At 38.7% G+C, this 20,697-nt stretch overlaps 1 protein-coding gene across 4 annotated transcripts in view; it reads left to right on the forward strand.

Moving 5' to 3' along the window:
* The window catches only part of PIK3R3 (phosphoinositide-3-kinase regulatory subunit 3), a 120,918-nt gene that overhangs the window by 84,650 nt on the left and 15,571 nt on the right, over positions 1-20,697 (forward strand). For all 4 annotated transcript variants that reach the window (XM_037149290.2, XM_053660536.1, XM_037149289.2 and 1 more), the window contains 4 exons: positions 2,825-3,005; positions 3,447-3,572; positions 8,871-9,013; positions 11,494-11,670. In XM_037149290.2, coding sequence (XP_037005185.1) covers positions 2,825-3,005; positions 3,447-3,572; positions 8,871-9,013; positions 11,494-11,670 — 627 coding nt within the window. The remainder of the gene's footprint in view (positions 1-2,824; positions 3,006-3,446; positions 3,573-8,870; positions 9,014-11,493; positions 11,671-20,697) is intronic.

The following is a 20,697-nucleotide window of genomic DNA, read 5'->3' on the forward strand; positions in this document are numbered from 1 at the left end:
CTCTTATTTACAGCAGTATTCTTCAAGATAGTTGTCCAAGGCATTTCTTTTTCCTCTGTCATTCTCTTTAATCCATTCCAGTCAGGTTTCCATCTTAGCATTACACTGAAACCACTTCGTCAGTATCACTTAGTGATCTCTACTTTGTCAGCCCCAGGTCAGTTACCCAGTTGACCATTTTCTCTGTTGAAATGCTTAAAAAAATTTTTTTGTTAAAACTCTTAGTTCTCCTTTTACTTCATTAATTGCTCTCTCTTGGTTTCCTTTGCTGGTTCTTCAGTTCCCTGACCAGTAAACATTGGTGAACCCTGGGGCCTAGACCTTGATCTCTTCTCTTGTTGAGCTATACTTATCTTCAGATAACATCTATAGGGTGACTGTTTTTATCCCTATAGTCCAGACCTTCTTCTGAACTTCAGATTCTTCCAGTAGGCTGCTGGACCAGTCATCTGCTCTTGGATGTTCACCAGGCATCTCATCCCTAACCTGTCTAGAGGCAAAATGTTTTTTCCTGTTTAAATATATATTTTTTAAATATAGCCTTCCTTTTCAATAAATGACAATCCCATACTTCTAATTGCTTAAGGTGAAAACCTTGAAATCATTCTAATTTTATCTTTTTCTTTTCTCTCATACCCATATTTAGGCCATTAGCACATTCTGTTAGCTCTCTTCAAAATACAGGGTCCAGCAGAAGTAATGCCTACTTGAATGTAGTTGGTTGGTAGGTTAATAATACGGGTGTAATAATTTATAGTTTTAATTTGAACATGTCATCTAAAACGTCACATGGTACGCTTGAGTCTAATACTATTATATTACAGAATTATATGCTTATGATTTTGTAAAAAGAGATTTTATAATAAAAAGGGGGTCATTATTTGTGCTGGACCCTGTATATTCAGTATCCCATCATTTCTCAGTGTCTCCACTGCTATTATCCTTGTTTAAGACATCATCTTCTCTTGCTCAGATTATTTTAATAGTCTGCCTACTGATCTTTTCACTTCTACCCCTGCCCACTTTTCATGGTCTTTTCTCAATTCAGCAGCTAGTGAGTCTTTTAAAACACAAGATAAAAGATACCATTCTGCTCAGAACCCTCTCATGCCTCCCCATCTTACTCAGTGAAAGCCAGAATCCTTACAATGGCCTATAGACTATTACATGATCTACACATGTCTGACTTTATCTGCTACTACTCTCCCTTTTTCTAATTCAGCCCCAGCATCATTGGCCTCCTTGCTGTTTTTCAAATATGTCAAGCTTGCTTCTACCGCAAGGGCTTTGCACTGTTGTTCCCTTCTGTCTGGAAAACTTTCCCTCCAGATATCTGCTGTGCTGTCGCTTAGTTTAGACTCTGAACAGAGTGGTTTTCCCTTGTGCAACGTAAATAAAATAGCAGTTTCTTCACTCCCAGAACTGTCTCTTCCCTTTACTCTAAATTTTTCCCATAGGATTTATTACCATTTGATAGTTTATTTTTATGTCCTATGTTGATGAGAAATTCTTTATGCTCTTTATAAGCTTAAAGATGGAGATATGTTCTTCTTGCTTCTAAACTGTAAGTTCTATGAAAGCATAGATTATAGATAGCTTGTTTGTCACTATATCTACCTAGAGTCATATAGTTCCTGGCACATAGTAGATGTTCCATAATTTTTTTGAATGAGTGAGTGCCTTTTAACTTTGCTTTAGCAGAGACACCGGCTTGCATTTATTGTGAGTATATGTGGGGTGTACTCACCTATAGGAATTACGTATGATTATGTGGTCCTTCTAATGTACATTTTATAGGAATAATTTTTCATCTATCTAAATACTTACCTTCAAAGCATTATTTGATTCAAATCAATCCATAAATTCAAACTTCTTGTATTTGAACTTTCATACAGATCCCAGTACCTCATTTATCATGTATAATAGCATGGCATAAATTAGAGGCATTTTCCCCCTCATTTAGTCTGCATGTTGCTATAAGAAGAGTTGAATGGAAATTGTGCAGTATTTTGCTAAGATACAGTGATTCAACCTGATTTTGTTTTAGATTATACCTTAAAGGACTTAACAAAACATTGCTATTTTAAGCTTTGGTTATAAATTACCTTTTAAGGCACCATTGGATAGAACTCAGTAAACAGAATTGGTTAAAACTATTCAAGAATCAAACTACACTCATCTAATGTAAATGGCTCTTCCAATGCTATACTTTATAAAACAGCTGAATGACTTTGAATCATTTACATACTGTGTGGCTTAGAGAGTAATTTCCAAGAATTATAAGCAAATATAAAAGACAAAGTAATGTAAGATCTAGATAAATTACTCAGTCATAAATCATTCAAGCAGCTTAATTTTGTTTGGTCATTGACGATAAAACCTTGAGTGTTGTTGGTGATTGTGTGACAAATGTTTGTCACCCCCCTTCATATAGAGATGGCTTCTGCTTCCCTCCACAGACACACAGCCATGTAGCTCTGGGTCCTAAATAGGTTGTTTCTGTTCTTCCTTAAAATATATTAATAGAATTTAAGTTAGATAATTCATTCAGAAAATAAACTAAACATACAATACAGTATTTTTCTTAAGTGATTATATTGACCTTTAGTAAGATATTTATAGACAAAAGAAATAGTTGTAAAAATAGCATGATATTATGTATACTTTTACACACATAATTTTATATACCTTTTTGTGTTTTAGCCTCAACATAATAAAACTTGTTTATTATGTGACATCAAGCTTTTATATCCTCATATGAAAGTAGTACTTCAGTAGAATGGTGGGGAAAAAAAATCTACCCTTGTTGTCTTGTTGTTCACAGGAAGGGAGGCAATAATAAGTTAATAAAGATCTATCATAGAGATGGTAAATATGGCTTTTCCGATCCTCTGACATTTAATTCAGTGGTGGAGCTCATTAACCACTATCATCATGAATCTCTTGCTCAGTACAATCCCAAACTTGATGTGAAGCTGATGTACCCAGTGTCAAAATACCAACAGGTATGATTACAAAAGTTCTTGATAGCTATTTAGCAAGTCATTATTTAAGAGCCTCATTTGATTTTTTTTATCAGGTTTATCAGAAAAAAATCAACTTAAAATTTTCTACTGAAGATTTAAGAATTCTAGGACTTATTTTGTGGCAACTATTAATAGCTTACTGTATATATTTATTAACTATGTAAATATACTTTTACTTATATTTTGTTTATACTCTTCATTTTTAAATTAATAATTTTTGTTGTGTTATAAAGACTGATCTTAGTGTTAACAAAAGAATTTAGCACATTTGCATGCTTGATGTTACTACAGTGGCTTAAATTTACAGTAGAAATACAATTAAAAATAAATAGATAAAAAAATTTAAAAAATAAATTTGTAAATATGAACATTTATGTTAGAATTGTTAATATTCTTTATTTCTTTTGTTTGCCTGCATAGGATCAGTTGGTAAAAGAAGATAATATTGATGCAGTAGGTAAAAAACTGCAGGAGTACCACTCTCAGTATCAGGAAAAGAGTAAAGAATATGACAGGCTATATGAAGAATATACCAGAACATCTCAGGTTAGTACAGTTTTGTTATTTAGGCCAATAAGTGTGCAGCATTACAGTTACATCAGATTTTCTTGAATTTGCCTGACATTTTTTAGTTGTCTTAATATCTTAAATAGTCTTTTTGAGACTTTGATGATATAAATATCTCTCCCATTCATTAGTCAGTATTTTATTGGTTGAGGATATATTTTATATCAGTATTAACTAGATAAGGTTTGACTGCAAGTGACAAAAAAATAACAAAATAACAAAAGCTTCCACTAGAAATTTATTTTTCTTTTGTGCATAGGTAGTTCGGGGGTTTTATGGAAACTCTGAAATCATTAGGTCCCAGGGTTCTTCTGTCTTGATGCAGCCATTGACAACTATATCCTAGTAAACAAGAAGGAAGAATAGGAAAGAGAAAGGAATATTTCCTATTTTTAAGGTTATTTGCTAGAAATACAAACTGCTTCCACTTTCCCCCCACTGGATAGACATGGCTACCACATCGTGGCTAAGCTGCAGGGGATGTGGAAGAAGTCTTCTTTTTTTTTTTTTCTCTTAAGATTTTATTTCTTTATTTTTAGAAAGAGGAGAAGGAAGGGAGAAAGAAAGGGAGAGAAACATCAGTGTGTGGTTGCCTCTCACGTGCCCCCTACTGGGAACCTGGCCCACTACCCAGACATGTGTACTGACTGGGAATGGAACCGGTGATCCTTTGGTTTGCAGCCCGTGCTCAATCCACTGAGCTACACCAGCCAGGGCAGGAAGTCTTCAATAACCATGAAAGAATGAGGGAGTTTGTGTTTATTGATTTTGAGTGATTTTTAAGATATACTAAGTAAAAAAGCAAGTTATAGAAAAATGTATGTAGTATCCTTTCATTTATGGTTTAAAAAACAGAGAGTAGAGGGTATTATAGGTGTACATGTTAAAAAACATGCTCAGAATGTTTCTAGCCAGAAACTGATATATCCTCTGGGTAAGATCATTAAGACAGTAAGAGTCCAAAAGTAGAAAACTTACCTTTTATATATCCTTTATATATTTGATTTATTCTTTCTGTGTGTATGTGTTACCTTCTTAAAATACATAAAACTAACTGAATTAGAATTCAGAAGATTTATTTTCTAATCCTGGTTATATTAACAATTGCTTGTATCCCTTGAGAGAATCTGTGTTTAAAGTTCCCATCTTTAAGGTGGAGATAATGGCAACCCCAACTATATTTGAATGAGAGTATGTGGGAGAGAGACAGAGAATCTGGTTTAAAAGTTCAGTATGATAACCCAAAAATGTTTCTTGAATATCTAGTCTACCCATGATACTAATTCCTCAGTTGTAAGACTTCCATTCAGTCAGGTTCAGGTGGTTCTGAATGATGGTCGTTCTGTAGTTTAGTTGTAATTTTGATATGGTTGTGAGAGGAGGCCAGTACCCTATTCACCTGTGCTGCCATCTTGATGGGAAGTTTGGACCTCATTTCTTAAACTCTCTTCTCGCTGTACTCCAGCCACACTAGCCCCCTTGCTGTCCCTTGAATATACTAGACCTGTTTCCTCTCTTCGTGTATTTGCACTGGTGGTTCCTTGGCTTAAACACATTCCCTTACCCCCAGATAGACAGTCACCTGGCCAGCCCCTCAGTTCTTCAAGTCTTTCCTCAAATGTTGTCATCAAAATAAGGCCTACCAACTTTATTTCAAATCGTAACTCATATTCCAAATTTCTTTTCCCACTCTACTTCTTTTCATAATACTCGTTACCTACTAACAAACGGTGTACTTTATTCACTTACCATGTCTGTTATTTATTGTCTGTATAACCCCTTCAATCATAAGTTCCTAGAGGGCAGAAAAAATGTTTTAAAAGATTTTTTAAGCTTATTTTTAGAGAGGCGAAGGGAGGGAAAAAGAAAGGGAGAGAAACATCAATGTATGGTTGCCTCTTGCAACCCCCTGCTGGGGGACCTGGCCTGCAACCCAGGGTGTATCCTGGATTGGGAATTGAACCAGCAACCCTTTAGTTTGCAGGCAGGTGCTCAGTCCCTTGAGCCACACCAGCCAGGGTGAGGGCAGAATTTTTTATCTGAGCTTGTTCACTTATATATCCCAAACACTTCAAATAGTGCCTGGTATAGAGTTAGTGTTCAATTATTTTTTAATGAATTTATGGAATAATGAACTAAAAGCACTCCACCCTTGGCAAGGGTATAGAGTCAGACTCATGGTATGAAGTGGAGTCTGGGGAGGGCTAACCCTCCTGTGAGTAGAAGCTAGAAAAATGGCCACTGTTGCATGCAGCTTTGGTTTGGTATCAAGCTGCATTTCTGCTCTCGTGATGGGAGAAAGCAGAGAAAGCTCCACATGTTATGAACATGCTTAGTAATACTGGGGATTTCACAGCAGATTCTATGTTCTGAGCAGCTGAAATGAGACTGGATTCTGGACTTGGAGCATTGGGTGTGGGGGGCGGTCGATGGAGGCAATCAAAAAGCCCCAAGTGGGTTGAATTTAGACGAGGGCTAAATTTCTCTCTGTGAGCATTCAGAGCAGGGGTTGAGCACAGAAGAGCCGTGGAGGCTTAAAGCTTTGGGAAGTGGAGGAAAAGAAGGAGGGTCCAGTGATTAGTAAGTAGTACAGGAGATAAGCTGGGACAGTAAATGTTAGAGATTAAAGAATTGACCTCCTCTGTTCATAAGTGTTACAGACCTCCTTGTGTTACAGTGTTTATTAGTATTGCAGACCTCCTCTTTATTTCTGTGAAATATTAGGTAAAATCTAGATTGCTCTGATGTAAGTGAATTCTTCCCTGATAATGGGAAAGAGATGGTGTATAAGTCAGAGTTGGCACGAGGGGACAAGATGAAAAGACGGCATATGGGGATATTTGACATCTGGATTACATATAATTAGGAGGAAAAGTGATAGGGCTTAATGATGGATTAGGATAAGAGATGGGAATTTGGCAGTGAGGTCATTGGTGGCCTTGGAAAGGCCTGTGGAATGGTGAGTACAGAAGCCAGAATAGGGTGAGTTGGAGTGTGAATGAGAGACGAGGAAAGAGCCATATAAACAACTTTTTCAAGAAGCTTAAACTGTGACTGGGAGAGAATTTAGAGTTCGGGACTTTTTTTTCAGAGCAGTGTAACCAGAACTTGTTTGTATGTTGATGAGAAGGAACCATTAGACTGGGAGAGTTAAGGATGTCAGAGAGGTTGGCTGATGTGATGGGTGAAGTATCTGAGAAAGGAAGCGGAGGTGTTATCCAGAGCACAAGTAAATAAAAGAAGGAAGGAAAGGGGGTGAATACAGGTAGGTTTATAGTTTTGGTGGTAGGCATAGTGGCATTATTTATGGGGGAGCTGCTGCTTTGGCAGTGATACCAAAAACTTTTCTGTTTGCTGCCCTACCAGCGCATATACCAGTGTTAGTAAACTCTAATTAATGGTGTTTTCTTTGAACATACAGGACCAGCGCTTTATAGGTAATTTCTAATCTTACAAGGGAGTCAAGACCCTCCACTGTAATTTCATAATTGTAGAATTTGTAGCTAAATATGTAGATATGGGCATTTCATTATGTTTACTGTATTTTTTGAGATAGGTATGATGTAACTTCAACCATATAGAACATTATAAATGTTTGAGCTTCCCTCATCAGCCAGTCCCCTTATGTTCCAACCCTACTGAGCAATTGCTTACTCCTGAACATACCCTATTATTTCATGTCCATGCCATGCCATGCCTCTGTGTACAATGCTGAATTTTCCCCACCCCAATTCTTTAAGACCTAGCACACTTACTGCCTTCTCCATGAAGCCTCTGTAAAGCTAATTCACCCCATTTGATTTCCTTTACCATGACATGAAACAAAACCTATTAAAGTTTAGAAATCTATTTCACCTGTATATTACAAATCCTCTTATTTATCACCACTTGGTACTTTCTGTATAGTGAGTTTTCAATAATTGTTTGTTGAGATTAATAAATGCTGGATAGTTTAGGAACTATCTAATAAGCACCAAACTTTAAAAATTGCAGACATTCAGGATAGTAATGCTAAAATCTACAGAAGCCCTCAGAGCTCATTGAAATGTATAGGACTACCTGCCTTAGTGCTGAAAGGCTTAGTCTGCTGGGCTTTGTCCTATGGAGTTTGTAGTTTTTCACCTTACTCTGAATCTGATTTTAGCAGCTATTCTTCTCCTTTTTGTTTTCTGCTTTTAATCAGATTAATCTGATGATAAATCTGTTTGGAAAACTACATGCTTTAGAAATGAAAGTAAGAATAATTAGACTTTATAGGGCTCTTCTGGGAATAACACTTTGCATGTTGGTCCATGGTCTCACATCTTGTCCACTCACATCTTCTGGGGGTCAGCAGTACAATAGGCACAAAGGCAGAACTTCGTCCTTGTCTTCAAGCTGTTCAGGGTTAATCCCTCTTAGCAGCAAAGAGGGCTTTCTGTGGTTCTTGGCTATACTTTAGGTAATAATTCTTTTATTTTAGGGTTTGAATGATGCATTTTGCATATAAGTAATAAGAGTAGGAGTTCAATAAAGGGTCTTGTTTTTAGCCCAGTGATTTTCAACGAGTGTACTACAAGAATTTTTACATATTTATTTATTTTTTAATCCTCACTTGAGGATGTTTATTGATTTTAGAGAGAAAGGATTTGTTTACTGATTTTATTGATTTTAGAGAGAGAGAGTGAGAATTGATTAGTTGCCTCCCATACACTCCCTAGCTGGACATTGGATCTGTAACTTAGGTATGTGTTCTGACAGGGAATCTTACTTCCAACCTTCTGGTGCACAGGATGATGTTCTAACCAACTGAGCCACCTGGCTGGGCCACGAGAATTTTAAAAACATGTAATACCTGCCTGTTTAGTTCTGGCTGGTGTGGTTCAGTGGATTGAGTGTCAGCCTGTGAACCAAAGGGCCACCCATTCGATTTCCCAGTCAGGGCACATGTCTGGGTTGCGGGCCAGGTCCCCAGTTGAGGGTGTGTGAGAGGCAGCCACACACTGATGTTCCTCTCTCTTTCTTTTGCCCTCCCCTCCCCTCTCTTTCTAAAAAAATAAATAAAGTCTTTTAAAAAATGATAACAGTGAACACAGCAATAGCTGTCCAGTGCGAATGAATAAAAATTATACCTATTTTGTGGTATGCCACAGAATTTTAGTCATTAGTTTATGTGTGCCATGAAATGAAGAAGGTTGAAAATCTGTTTTAGACTTCTAAATTGTCTTACATGGAATTGTAACAAAATTATACAACAAAGAAAATGAAGTGTATGTCTTTTTTTTTTATTTCTTATAGGAGATACAGATGAAACGGACTGCAATTGAAGCTTTTAATGAAACAATTAAAATATTTGAGGAGCAGTGTCACACACAGGAACAATATCGCAAAGAATACATTGAGCGATTTCGTAGAGAGGGGAATGAAAAGGAAATTGAACGGTAAATCCACTTAATACCTCCAAGAACATCACTGAGACAAGACATCCTTTCTTCCCTAGTAATCTCTGTTGTGTTTGCTTTTACCCCTAAAACTGCACAGCCCTTCCATATGGAAATATTTGCTGTTCCTACCAGCGGCACCAAACTGAACCTCCTCTTCCATTCTCCTAAATATTAACTCCTGCTCACCCTTTAGGACTCAGCTTAGACATGACTTTTTCTAGAAGATCTTCCCTGACTTCCTCAACTGATATGGGGGCTTTTTGTCCCTACCTCTACAGGATCTGGTTCTGATCTCTTAATGTAACGTTTACTGACTGCCCCTCTCTTAGCTGCAAGCTTGTTGAAAGTAAAGTTGTTGTCTTATTTTTGCTGATAGTTATAGCACCTGCTATGGTTCTGGAGAGTACATAGTGGAGCTCATTGAATATTTGTTGAATTGAAAATCAACATCAGGAGTCTGAGAGTAAACTGGAGGTGGAACAAGACCGTGGGCAGGAATGGCAGCCTGCCTATCACAAGCAACTGTAGTCTTTGTGATCATCAAGTTAAAAGGTGGAGTGGGTCTGAACCAGAGCAGGAAAGGAGGTGGAGTTGCTGAGGACTTGAGGCTTGAGCAGCAATGATAGCTGTGGGATAAGTCAAAAATTATTCCTATTGACTAAGGGATATGAGTCACTAAGGGATGGTCTTATCCACCAAAATAGAGAGAATGTAAGGAGAGTTGAGAGTTGGAACCAATGAATTTGAGGTTCCTGTGAGAACCCAAATGGAGTTGCTGAAAGTCTATTGGATTTGGAATTTAGTACAGAAAAGATTTGGGAGGCATAAGTGTGTAGGTGATGATAGATGCTAAAAATAAGATTACACAGAGTGAATGAACAGCATGAGAAGTGTTGGATCCAGCAACCAAAAGGGTATTGTAAAAGTAAATTTAGTGGAATATTGGAAAACTGAGCCAGATAACAGTGGGTTGAGGAGGGAAGAAGTAGATAACAAATAAAAATGAATCCTATGCCAGGGAAAAGCAAAATTATTTCTCATGTTAGCACCAAAGTGTCAGTGAACTTCTGTGTGCGAAAGAATAGGGCTTAGTGCTGTGAGGCAGTATGGCTTAATGGTTGAAACCAGGGGCTTGAATTCTGTGTTGAATATTTACAGCTGTGTGACCTCGGTTGTGTTACTTAACTCTTCGAGCCTGTTTTCTGCTCTGTAAGCTGTGGATAATATCTTGTTGAAATGCTGTGAGAATTAAGTGATACACACACACATATTCATGATACAGAAAGGCATGTGTGTGAGTGTATCTTGGCATATGCTATCAATAAATGACAATTATTAATAATGAAGAAATAGAAAAGAACTTGTAGTTTAGTTGCAAAGAGAGGTAAAATAACATGATGATGTTTTAATAGTAATGTAAAACCACATATTGAATGACCAATGAGTAGTGTGGACAATTGTTTCCTTAAGGGTTCAGAGCACAGCAAAACTTTGTGTGCTAGAAAGTTTATAGCCATTATATACTGAGTACCTACCAAGATGTGTCAGGCATTGTTTAGTCCTTTACATGTATTACCACACCACATTTAATGTACACAGTAACCCAGTGAAGTAGGTACTGTTTAAGTACCCATTTTAAACAGGAGAGGAAATGAAAGCACAGAGAATTTAAATAACTTGCCCGTAGCTACATAGTAAGTAGCAGGCCAGAGATTTAAACTTAGGCAGGCTGACTGCAGAGCCATTGCTCTAAATTGTTATATTATGTTATCTTTCAATATCATACTTACAGCTTCACTTGTTCAGTCATGACTTGATCCAAAGCCCAAACAAGGTCATCAGGATTCTCTCTTGCACTCTTGTCTTTTGGTTCCATTTTCCTCTGTGTTGGCTTTAGCCTTAGGTAGGCTTCTCTATGAGATGACAGAATAGCAGCAGGGAGTCTTAGAATCACGCACATATTCATATTTTAACAATTCCAGTGGAAAGATCTCTGTTTATTATAGTTCTAGCAATAGCCTGGAATCAACTCTCATTAGTCAGTTGGGGTCTTACTACTATTCCTGAACCAGCAGTCACTGTAGCCTGAGGGTGTGGATAGGATGGAATGGAATACTTATTTCCTTTTTATTGAATTTATTGGGGTGACACCGGTTAAGAGAATTATACAGGTTTTAGGCACACAGTTCTATAACACACAGTTCTGTACATGTCTTGTGTATTTACCACCCTAAGTCAGAATGGGATACTTTTATTGTTCAGGCTGGATTGTGTGGCTCTTCACCTGTGAATCTGAGATGGAGCAGGGAACTCATCAGGCACTATCAGGGAGCTATTATAAGAAGAGTGGGTATGGATGTGGGCCAGGTAAAAACAGCAGATGTTGGCTGCACTTAAAATATTAGGGTTGTGCTTACTCTGTAGAATGTCTGTGTTTGGTTCCTCTTTTACCTTTAATATGTCAAATATTTTCACAGAATTATGATGAATTATGACAAATTGAAATCACGACTGGGAGAGATTCATGATAGCAAAATGCGTCTAGAGCAGGATTTGAAGAAACAAGCTTTGGACAACCGGGAAATAGATAAAAAAATGAACAGTATCAAACCTGACCTGATCCAGCTGCGTAAGATCCGCGATCAACACCTTGTGTAAGTTGTGCTGCCCTGTATGGAAGGGAACCACAGCACCAGGTTACTACCAGCACTAGAAACATTAGAGGCAGAAGAATAGATCTGTAATTGAGAACTAGACAGTGAAGTTGTAAGAATGTAGAGAAGCATTCTTGTTGGTAATTGGGTTACCAGAGTTCACCTAAGGTCAATGTGTGGGAGCAAGGTAGGACTCTAATTCATACAAATGCCTTGGAAGGCTTGGGGTGGCTGTGGCACGAATAAAATGATGTAGCTTAAAAAATACCGAGTAACATTTGCCTAACACACAAAAACCGGAATCTTTGGTAATATAGAAATAGAAATTATTCCTCATGGACACAGGCAAGGACACTAATAGTGCAGGCCTATAGATAAATATACAGAATAATCTACTACAGGGATTTTATTTTTAAGAAGTGAAATTCTATATTTAAGTAACAAATGTGTCAATAGCAGACATCATGAAAGATAATTTTATCTGAGGAGTGGAATCCAACTTTTAAAATATATATATTTTATTAATTATGCCATTACAGTTGTTCTATTTCCCCCTTCATTCCCCTCCACCCTGCACACCCCCTCCCCCACATTCCCCCCTTTAGTTTATGACCACATGTCCCAAGTTCTTTAGATTCTATATTTCCCATACTATTCTTGCCCTCCCCCTATTTTCTACCTACCATCTATGCTACTTATTTTCTGTACCTTCTCTCCCCTTCTCCTTCTCCCACTCCCCTGTTGCTAACCCTCTATGTGATCTTCATTTCTATGGTTCTGTTCCTGATCTAGCTCTCCTCTTAGTTTGCTTTTGTTTTAGGTGTGGTTCTTAATAACTGAGTTTTCTGTCCTTTTACTGTTCATCTTTTTTATCTTTTTCTTAGGTAAGTCCCTTTAACATTTCATATAATAAGGGCTTGGGGATGATGAACTTAAATTTGATCTTATCTGAGAAGCACTTTATCTGTCCTTCCATTTTAAATGAAAGCTTTGCTAGATAGATCAATCTTGGATGTAGGTCTTTGGATTTCATGACTTGGAATACTTCTTTCCAGCCCCTTCTTGCCTGTAAGGTCTCTTTTGAGAAATCCGCTGACAGTATGATGGGAACTCCTTTGTAGGTGACTGTCCCCTTATTTCTTGCTGCTTCTAGAATTCTCTCCTTCATTTTAATCTTGGCTAATGTAATGATGATGTGCCTTGGTGTGTTCCTTCTTGGGTCCAACTTCTTTGGGACTCTGAGCTTCCTGGATTTCCTGGAAGTCTATTTCCTTTGCCAGATTGGAGAAGTTCTCCTTTATTATTTGTTCAAATAAGTTTTCCACTCATGGCTGTTCCTCTTCCCCTTCTGGTACCCCTATAATTCGGATGTTGGAACGTTTAAAGATGTCCTGAAGGTTCCTAAGCCTCTCCTCATTTTTTTGAATTCTTGTTTCTTCATCCTTTTCTGTTTGGTCATTATTTGCTTTCTTCTGGTCCACTCCTTTTATTTGAGTCCCAGTTTCCTTTTCATCGCTATTGGTTTCCTGTGCAATTCCATTCATTTCAATTAGTTTCGCCTTCATATGTTTCTCTAATTTGTGGCTATAATCAACCAGATCTGTGAGCATCCTGATCACCAGTGTTTTAAACTGTGCGTCTGAGAGTTTTGCTATTTCTTCATTGCTTAGATTTATAGGCTCTGGGGCTTTGAGATCTTCTTGAGCCATTTTTAGTCTGTTTGTGCCCATTAAGTATGAGGAGCGGAGCCTTGGACCCCCCAGGTTGCTGGGTTGTGACGCTGTATGTGGGGGTGTGGTCAGAGCAGGGAAATGGCGATCCCCTCTGCCATTTTTTGCTGCTGGGTGAGGAGCAGAGCCCTAGGTGGTTCACCAGGGCAGGGCCACTCAGGTCGCTGGGTTATGACGCTGTATGTGGAGGCGGGGTTAGAGCGGGGAAATGGCGGCGCCCTCTGCTGCCGCTCGCCGCTGGGGCCTGCTGGGTCTTGTCTAACCTCCCACTCCGTTGCTGGTCTATCTGTGCACGAATGCGTGACCACAGTCAGATCTCGGCCCTGCTCCCTCGCTTTTTCCCCCCGCGGTTGGGGTCACTCACTGGGTCGCTCACTAGGTCCACCCCTTGCAACCCTGCGCCTGGCTTCCACGTGCCTGAGTCTGTCTGACCGAGTTTTCCTGTGCAACCCCGATCCGCCAGCTGCTGGTTTCGCCCCTCTTACAGGTCAGGCTGAAGAATTTGTTGTTATCAGACTTCCGAAAAGTTCAATTTTCTGTGTTCTGGCTGTTTTCTGTTGCTAATATTTAGTTGACTCTAAACTTGGTTGTGTGAGAAAGCAAGGCGTCTCCACCTATGCCTCCGTCTTCAAGATATAATGTGTTTTGACATGTGTAATGCACACATTTTTGCCCAGATTTTTGGAGGGAAAAATAAGAGTGTGCATTATACGTGGGTAGTAGTAATTCTGTACCTATATAAATGTTTTTAATTCTTTTATTTGTGCTTATGCATTAAAAGTATAACTATAGAAAGCAATAATGATACCCATATGCAAAATAATACCCTGGAATATGATAATCAGTTTTGTTTCTAAATATAAATAAATAAGTAAATAAATAATTGGATTAAAAAATTAAAACAAGCCCTGGCTGGTGTGACTTAGTGGATTGAGGGCCAGCCTGCGAACTGGGCGGTTGCTGGTTGGGTCCCCAGTTAGTGTACTAGAGGCAATCACACACTGATGTTTCTCCTCCTCTCTCCCTCCCTTCCCCTCTCTAAAAAATAAAGACATTAATTAATTAATTAATTAATGAAAACAAAAGATTTTTTTTCCTGAAAGTTCGAGCCAGAGAGGCATTATACATGGCAAACTATGGTATTATTTTGGTACCATAATAATACCAATACCATAATATGGTATTAGCAGAACAAGTTGTATGGATGTTTTTAGGACAAACGACTGCTTCAAAGGGAAAAATTCAAGAGAAAGGAAATTATATTAGGTTTAGTTGTAAGTAAAGAATAGACTGTTACGAAATATGTTTATGGGTCTCATGCACGTAAAACAATTTAGTTCAAACTCCTGGCAGGGGAATATGGAGTAAAGACTTCTGACTGTGTTTTCCATAGACATCAGGCTTTCTTTGTGTGAGAAAGGGAGAGGGAATAAAACGCAAGCCTAGATGTTAGAACAGTGGCTGGTGAGTTTCAGTTGAGGATAATTTAAGGTAATTGTTTTGGGGTAAATTACAACTATACTATGCCAGGTAGTTTTTAGTACAGTCTTGTCTAGAGATCATTTCCATTTGCTAATATGGCACTGAAAAGAGTCAAGCAAGTACATATAGCATTTGGAAGAGCTTTGGAAACAAGGCAAGGAGATGCCCTTGTCTAAAATCAGGGTGTGTCTGCTCTTAGAATACTTACATGGTTCTGGTCACATAATGAAGCTGAAGAAATGCCCAAGAAGTCTTTGCCATGGACCAAAGGATTTAATAGAAGCACTTCTTTGCTTTTGAAAGCAATGATATTTAGAAATACACCATCCCAAGAGCATGAATAAGTGTGGCAAACTGGAACTTAAAGAGTTTCTTTAATGAGTTAAATAAGCTAAATATAAAAGAGTTTTTTGATAACATCATGGATAATAAGCCATGCCCTGCTAGTAAAGACAGTTAGGAGATTTAGGGAGACACAGGCAAGTCCTGCCTCTTCTGGAAGGGTTGTTTCACTACACTGGATAGTGCAGTGTTTAACAAAGACAATACTAGGCTTGGTGGACTGGATCTGTTCCAGTGCTGGGATTGTCTAGTCAGTCCTGAAGGAGACTGGTTGTAAAATGTGTGCTGCATACTGAGTATGATCTCTCTTTGGTCCTGTTTTGAAGTTGGAGTAGGTTGGAATTCTCCAGTACCTGATTAGAGATTGCCATTAGTTCATCAAGCCCCCTTTGGGTGTGGACATTTTTCTGACTTTTTACTGCATAGCCTACAAGGATTCTGTGAGACTGCTGGTATCCCAGTGTGCTGTTTCTAGGATATTCTTGAGAGCTTAAATATAGAACTTCATTTCTTAAACATAGAATAAAATCTTCTTAAATATAAAATCCTTTAAAGTTTCCTTTCCAAAAAAGGAATTTGGTTGTTCGTGTGCAGTTCTTTTTATCAGCAGCTAGTTTTTATGATTACCATATACTTTCCTTCATATTTATAAACCTAAATTCATAAATTTAAAATAAAGAATAACTTACCATAATAATACAGGTGATGAGTTTTGAGTAAAATGTACAAGAGGGGTTTGCAGCTAAAGAGTTTCTGTGGAGATGGTGTGTTCTCTTATTTATTTTTTGGTTTTACAAAATTTTATTGAGCCTTGATTTGTGTGGCTTAGTTAGTTGGGTGTCGTCCCAAAAAATGAAGGGTCACTGGTTCAATTCCCAGTCTGGAGCATGCTTGGGTTGCGGGTTTGGTTGGAGCGCATATGAGAGGCAACCAATTGATGTTTCTCACATCAATGTTTCTCTCCCTCTTTTTGTCTCTCCGCCTTCTAAAAATAAATAAAATCTTTTAAAAGTTTTATAGTGATTAGTTTATATCCCATACAATTTACCCATTTTGAAGTGTGTAATGCAATGTTTTTATTATATTCACAGATATGTGTAACCATCATCACAGTCAATTTTAGAACATTTTCATTAATCTGAACAGAAACCATGTACCCTTAACCTAGAATCCCCAATACCCTGTTCCCTTCAGCCCTAAACAATACTAATCTATTTTCTGTCTCTCTTGCCTATTCTGAACATTCACGTAAATGAAATCATGTAATATGTAATCTTTTGGGAGCAGCTTCTTTCAGCATAAAGTTTTTACTCATCCATGTGTTACTTGTATCATATTCCATTGTATAGATCTACCACATTTTATTTAACTATTTACTCGTCAGTTGATGGACATTTGGGTTGTTTCTAACTTGGGCTGTTATGAATAAAGCTGCTCTGATCATTTGTGTACAGGTTTTGTATGGATGTCTGTTTTCAGTTCTCCTGAGCATATGCTGAGGAGTAAGACAGCTGGGTCACACTGTAATTCTGTGTTTAATTGGGGCACTGCCAAGCTTTTCTGAAGTGTCTGCATTGGTTTACATTTCCACCAGTGATGGTCTGGGGTTTTTTTTCTTAAATAATGAATCACTCCTTAATTTAGCTCATCTAAGTTAAAAATTTGAAAACTGATTTTTCATTTCAAGATGTCTTACATTGCCCTGGCTGGTATAGCTCAGTGGATTGAGCATGGGCCTGCGAACCAGAGTATTGTGGTTCGATTCCCAGTCAGGGCACATGCCTGGGTTGCAGGCCAGTTCCCAGCAGGGGACACATGAGAGGCAACCATACATTGATATTTCTCTCCCTATCTCCTTCCCTTCTCCTCTAAAAATAAATAAATAAAATCTTTTAAAAAAAGATGTCTTATATTTTATTTCATTATTATGTAGAGGGTATGAAGTTCTGTTTATAAAACTTGTAAGACAAGTTGTATTCCTCTTTTTCTTTTTTTAAAAAATATATTTAGTTGATTACGCTATTACAGTTGTCCTGCTTTTCCCCCCTTTGCCTCCCCAATTTCCTCCAGTAATCCCTGACTTAATTAATCTCCATGGGTCATGCATATAAATTCTTTGGCCACTTAATTTTTTATACTGTTCTTAACATCCCCATTCTCTTCTGTACGTACCAATTTGTACTTCTTAATCCTTGCACCATTTCCCCATTCTTCTCCCCATTCTCCCTCCCTACTGATAACCCTCCAAATGATCTCCATTATCTATGGTTGTGTTTCTGTTCTGCTTGTTTGCTTTGTTTTTTAGATTCAGTTGTGGGTAGTTGTGCATTTATTGCCATTTTCATGTTCATAGCTTTGATCTTCTTTTTCTTAAGTAAGTCCCTTTAACTTTTCATATAATAATGGCTTGGTGATGATGAACTCCTTTAACTTGACCTTGTCTGGGAAGCACTTTATCTGCCCTTCCATTCTAAATGAAAGCTTTGCTGGATAGAGTAATCTAGGTGGTAGGTCTTTGTTTTTCTTCACTTTTTAAAAATTTTAATATTTTATTTATTTTTAGAAAGAGGGGAAGGGAAAGAGAAAGAGTGGGAGAGAAACATCAATGTGTGGTTGCTTCTCATGTGTCCCCTACTGGGGACCCGGCCTGCAACCCAGGCCATGTGCCCTGACTGGGAATCAAACCAGCAACTCTTTGCTTAACAGGCCTGCACTCAATCCACTGAGCTACACCAGCCAGGGCTGTTTTTCATCACTTTGAATACTTCTTACCAGTCCCTTCTGACTTGCAAAGTTTCTTTTGAGAAATCAGCTGACAATCTTATAGGAACTCCTTTGTAGGTAACTCTCTGCTTTTCTCTTTCTGCTTCTAAGATTGTCCTTTTTATCTTTAACTATGGCATAATTAATTATTATGTGTCTTGATGTGGTCCTTTTTGCATCCATCTTGTTTGGGGCAATGTGCTTCCTGGACTTGTATGTCTATTTCCTTCACCAAATTAGGGACGTTTCCTTTCATTGTTTTTTCAAATAAGTTTTAAATTTTTTAAAGATCGTATGTTTTAATTTTTAGACAGAGGGGAAAGGTGGGAGAAAGAAAGGGAGGGAAACATCAGTGTGTGGTTGCCACTTGTACGTCCCATACTGAGGACCTGGCCTGCAACCCAGGCATGTGCCCTGACTGGGAATTGAACCAGTAACCCTTGGGTTCCCAGGCCAGTGCTCAATCCACTGAGCCACACCAACCAGGGCAGTTTTCAGTTTCTTGCTCTTCCTCTTCTTCTGGCATCCCTGTTATTTGGATATTCATATATTTAAACATGTCCTGGAAGTTCTTAAGCCTATCCTTGTTTTTTTTAATTCTTTTTTCTTCCTGCTGTTCTGATTGAATGTTTTCTTCCTTATGTTCCAAATCATTGATTTGATTCTTGGCTTCATTCACTCCACTGTTGATTCCCTGTAAGGTTTTCTTTATTTCACTTAGTGTAACCTTCATTTCTGCCTGGGTCTTTTTTTATGCTGTTGAAGTTCCCAGTGAATTTCTTTTTTTTTTTTTTAATATTTTTAAAATTTATCTTTAGAGGGGAAGGGAAGGAGAGAGGGAGAGAAATATCAGTGTATGGTTCTCTCTTGTGTGTCCCCTGCTGGGATCTGGCCTGCAACCCAGGCATGTGCCCTGACTGGGATTCGAGCTGTGGTTGTTTGGTTCCTAGGCCCGTGCTCAGTCCACTGAGCTACACCAGCCAGGGCTCTTTTTTTTTTTAATGTATTTTATCGATTATGACATTACTGTTGTCCTATTCCCCCCCATCATTCTCCTCCACCCTGCACACCCCCTCCCCCACCCCCCCCCTTTAGTTTATGTCCACGTGTCTCAAGTTCTTTAGATTCTATATTTCCCATACTATTCTTGCCCTCCCCCTATTTTCTACCTACTATCTGTGCTACTTATTCTCTGTACCTTCTCCCCCCCTTCTGCTTCTCCCACTCCCCTGTTGCTAACCCTCCATGTGATCTTCATTTCTATGGTTCTGCTCCTGATCTAGCTGTCCTCTTAGTTTGCTTTTGTTTTAGGTGTGGTTGTTAATAACTGAGTTTGCTGTCCTTTCACTGTTCATCTTTTTTATCTTCTTTTTCTTAGATAAGTCCCTTTAACATTTCATATAATAAGGGCTTGGGGATGATGAACTCCTTGAATTTGATTTTATCTGAGAAGCACTTTATCTGTCCTTCTATTCTAAATGAAAGCTTTGCTGGATAGATCAATCTTGGATGTAGGTCTTTGGATTTCATGACTTGGAATACTTCTTTCCAGCCCCTTCTTGCCTGTAAGGTCTCTTTTGAGAAATCTGCTGACAGTATGATGGGAACTCCTTTGTAGGTGACTGTCCCCTTATTTCTTGCTGCTTCTAGGATTCTCTCCTTCATTTTAATCTTGGCTAATGTAATGATGATGTGCCTTGGTGTGTTCCTTCTTGGGTCCAACTCTTCTTTGAGACTCTCTGAGCTTCCTGGACTTCCTGGAAGTCTATTTCCTTTGCCAGATTGGGGAAATTCTCCTTTATCATTTGTTCAAATAAGTTTTCCACTCATGGCTATTCCTCTTCCCCTTCTGGTAGCCCTATAATTTAGATGTTGGAACATTTAAAGATGTCCTGAAGGTTCCTAAGCCTCTCCTCATTTTTTTGAATTCTTGTTTCTTCATCCTTTTCTGTTTGGTCATTTTTTCCTTCCTTCTGGCCTACTCCCTTGATTTGAGTCCCAGTTTCCTTTCCATCACTATTGGTTTCCTGTGTATTTCCCTTCATTTCAATTAGTTTAGCCTTCATTTGTTCCTCTAATTTGTGACTAAAATCAACCAGCTCTGTGAGCATCCTGATCACCAGTGTTTTGAACTGTGCATTTGATAGATTGGCTATTTCTTGGTCACTTAGAGTTATTGGCTCTGGAGGTTTGAGTTGTTCTTGAGCCATGTTTTGATCTGTTCCTGCCTGTTACATATGAGGGACAGAGCCCTAGGTGTTCCCCAGGGTGGGGCAACTCAGTTGCTGGGTTGTGACGCTGTATGTGGGGGCGGGGTCAAAGAGGGCCAGTAGCGGTCTGCTGCTTCCCGCCCCTGGGGCCTGCGCAGTCTGTCTCTCTGCTCACTCCTTCTCCTGGTTTATCTGCACACAAGTGTGTGACCGGGGTCAGCCAGCCGCCTTGCACCCTCACTGGGTCTTCCTGTTGCTACCCCACACCTGGGATTCGCCCATGGCTGCCTGCGCACCTAGGTCAGCCGGCGGATCTTTCCTGCCCGACCCTTTTCTGCCACTGGCTCTGCCCCTTTTACCAGTCTGGCTGAATGGTTCGTTGTTGTTGGACTTCCATATAGTTCAGTTTTCTGTGTTTTGGTTACGATTTTGTTACTAAAGCTTTGTTGTGTTTAAACTTGGTCGTGCGAGGAGGTATAGTGTTTCCACCTACACCTCCA

Source organism: Artibeus jamaicensis, unplaced genomic scaffold, assembly GCF_021234435.1.
Source record: "Artibeus jamaicensis isolate MK-2021 breed Jamaican fruit bat unplaced genomic scaffold, CSHL_Jam_final scaffold_847, whole genome shotgun sequence".
In the NCBI taxonomy this organism is placed as follows: domain Eukaryota; kingdom Metazoa; phylum Chordata; class Mammalia; order Chiroptera; family Phyllostomidae; genus Artibeus; species Artibeus jamaicensis.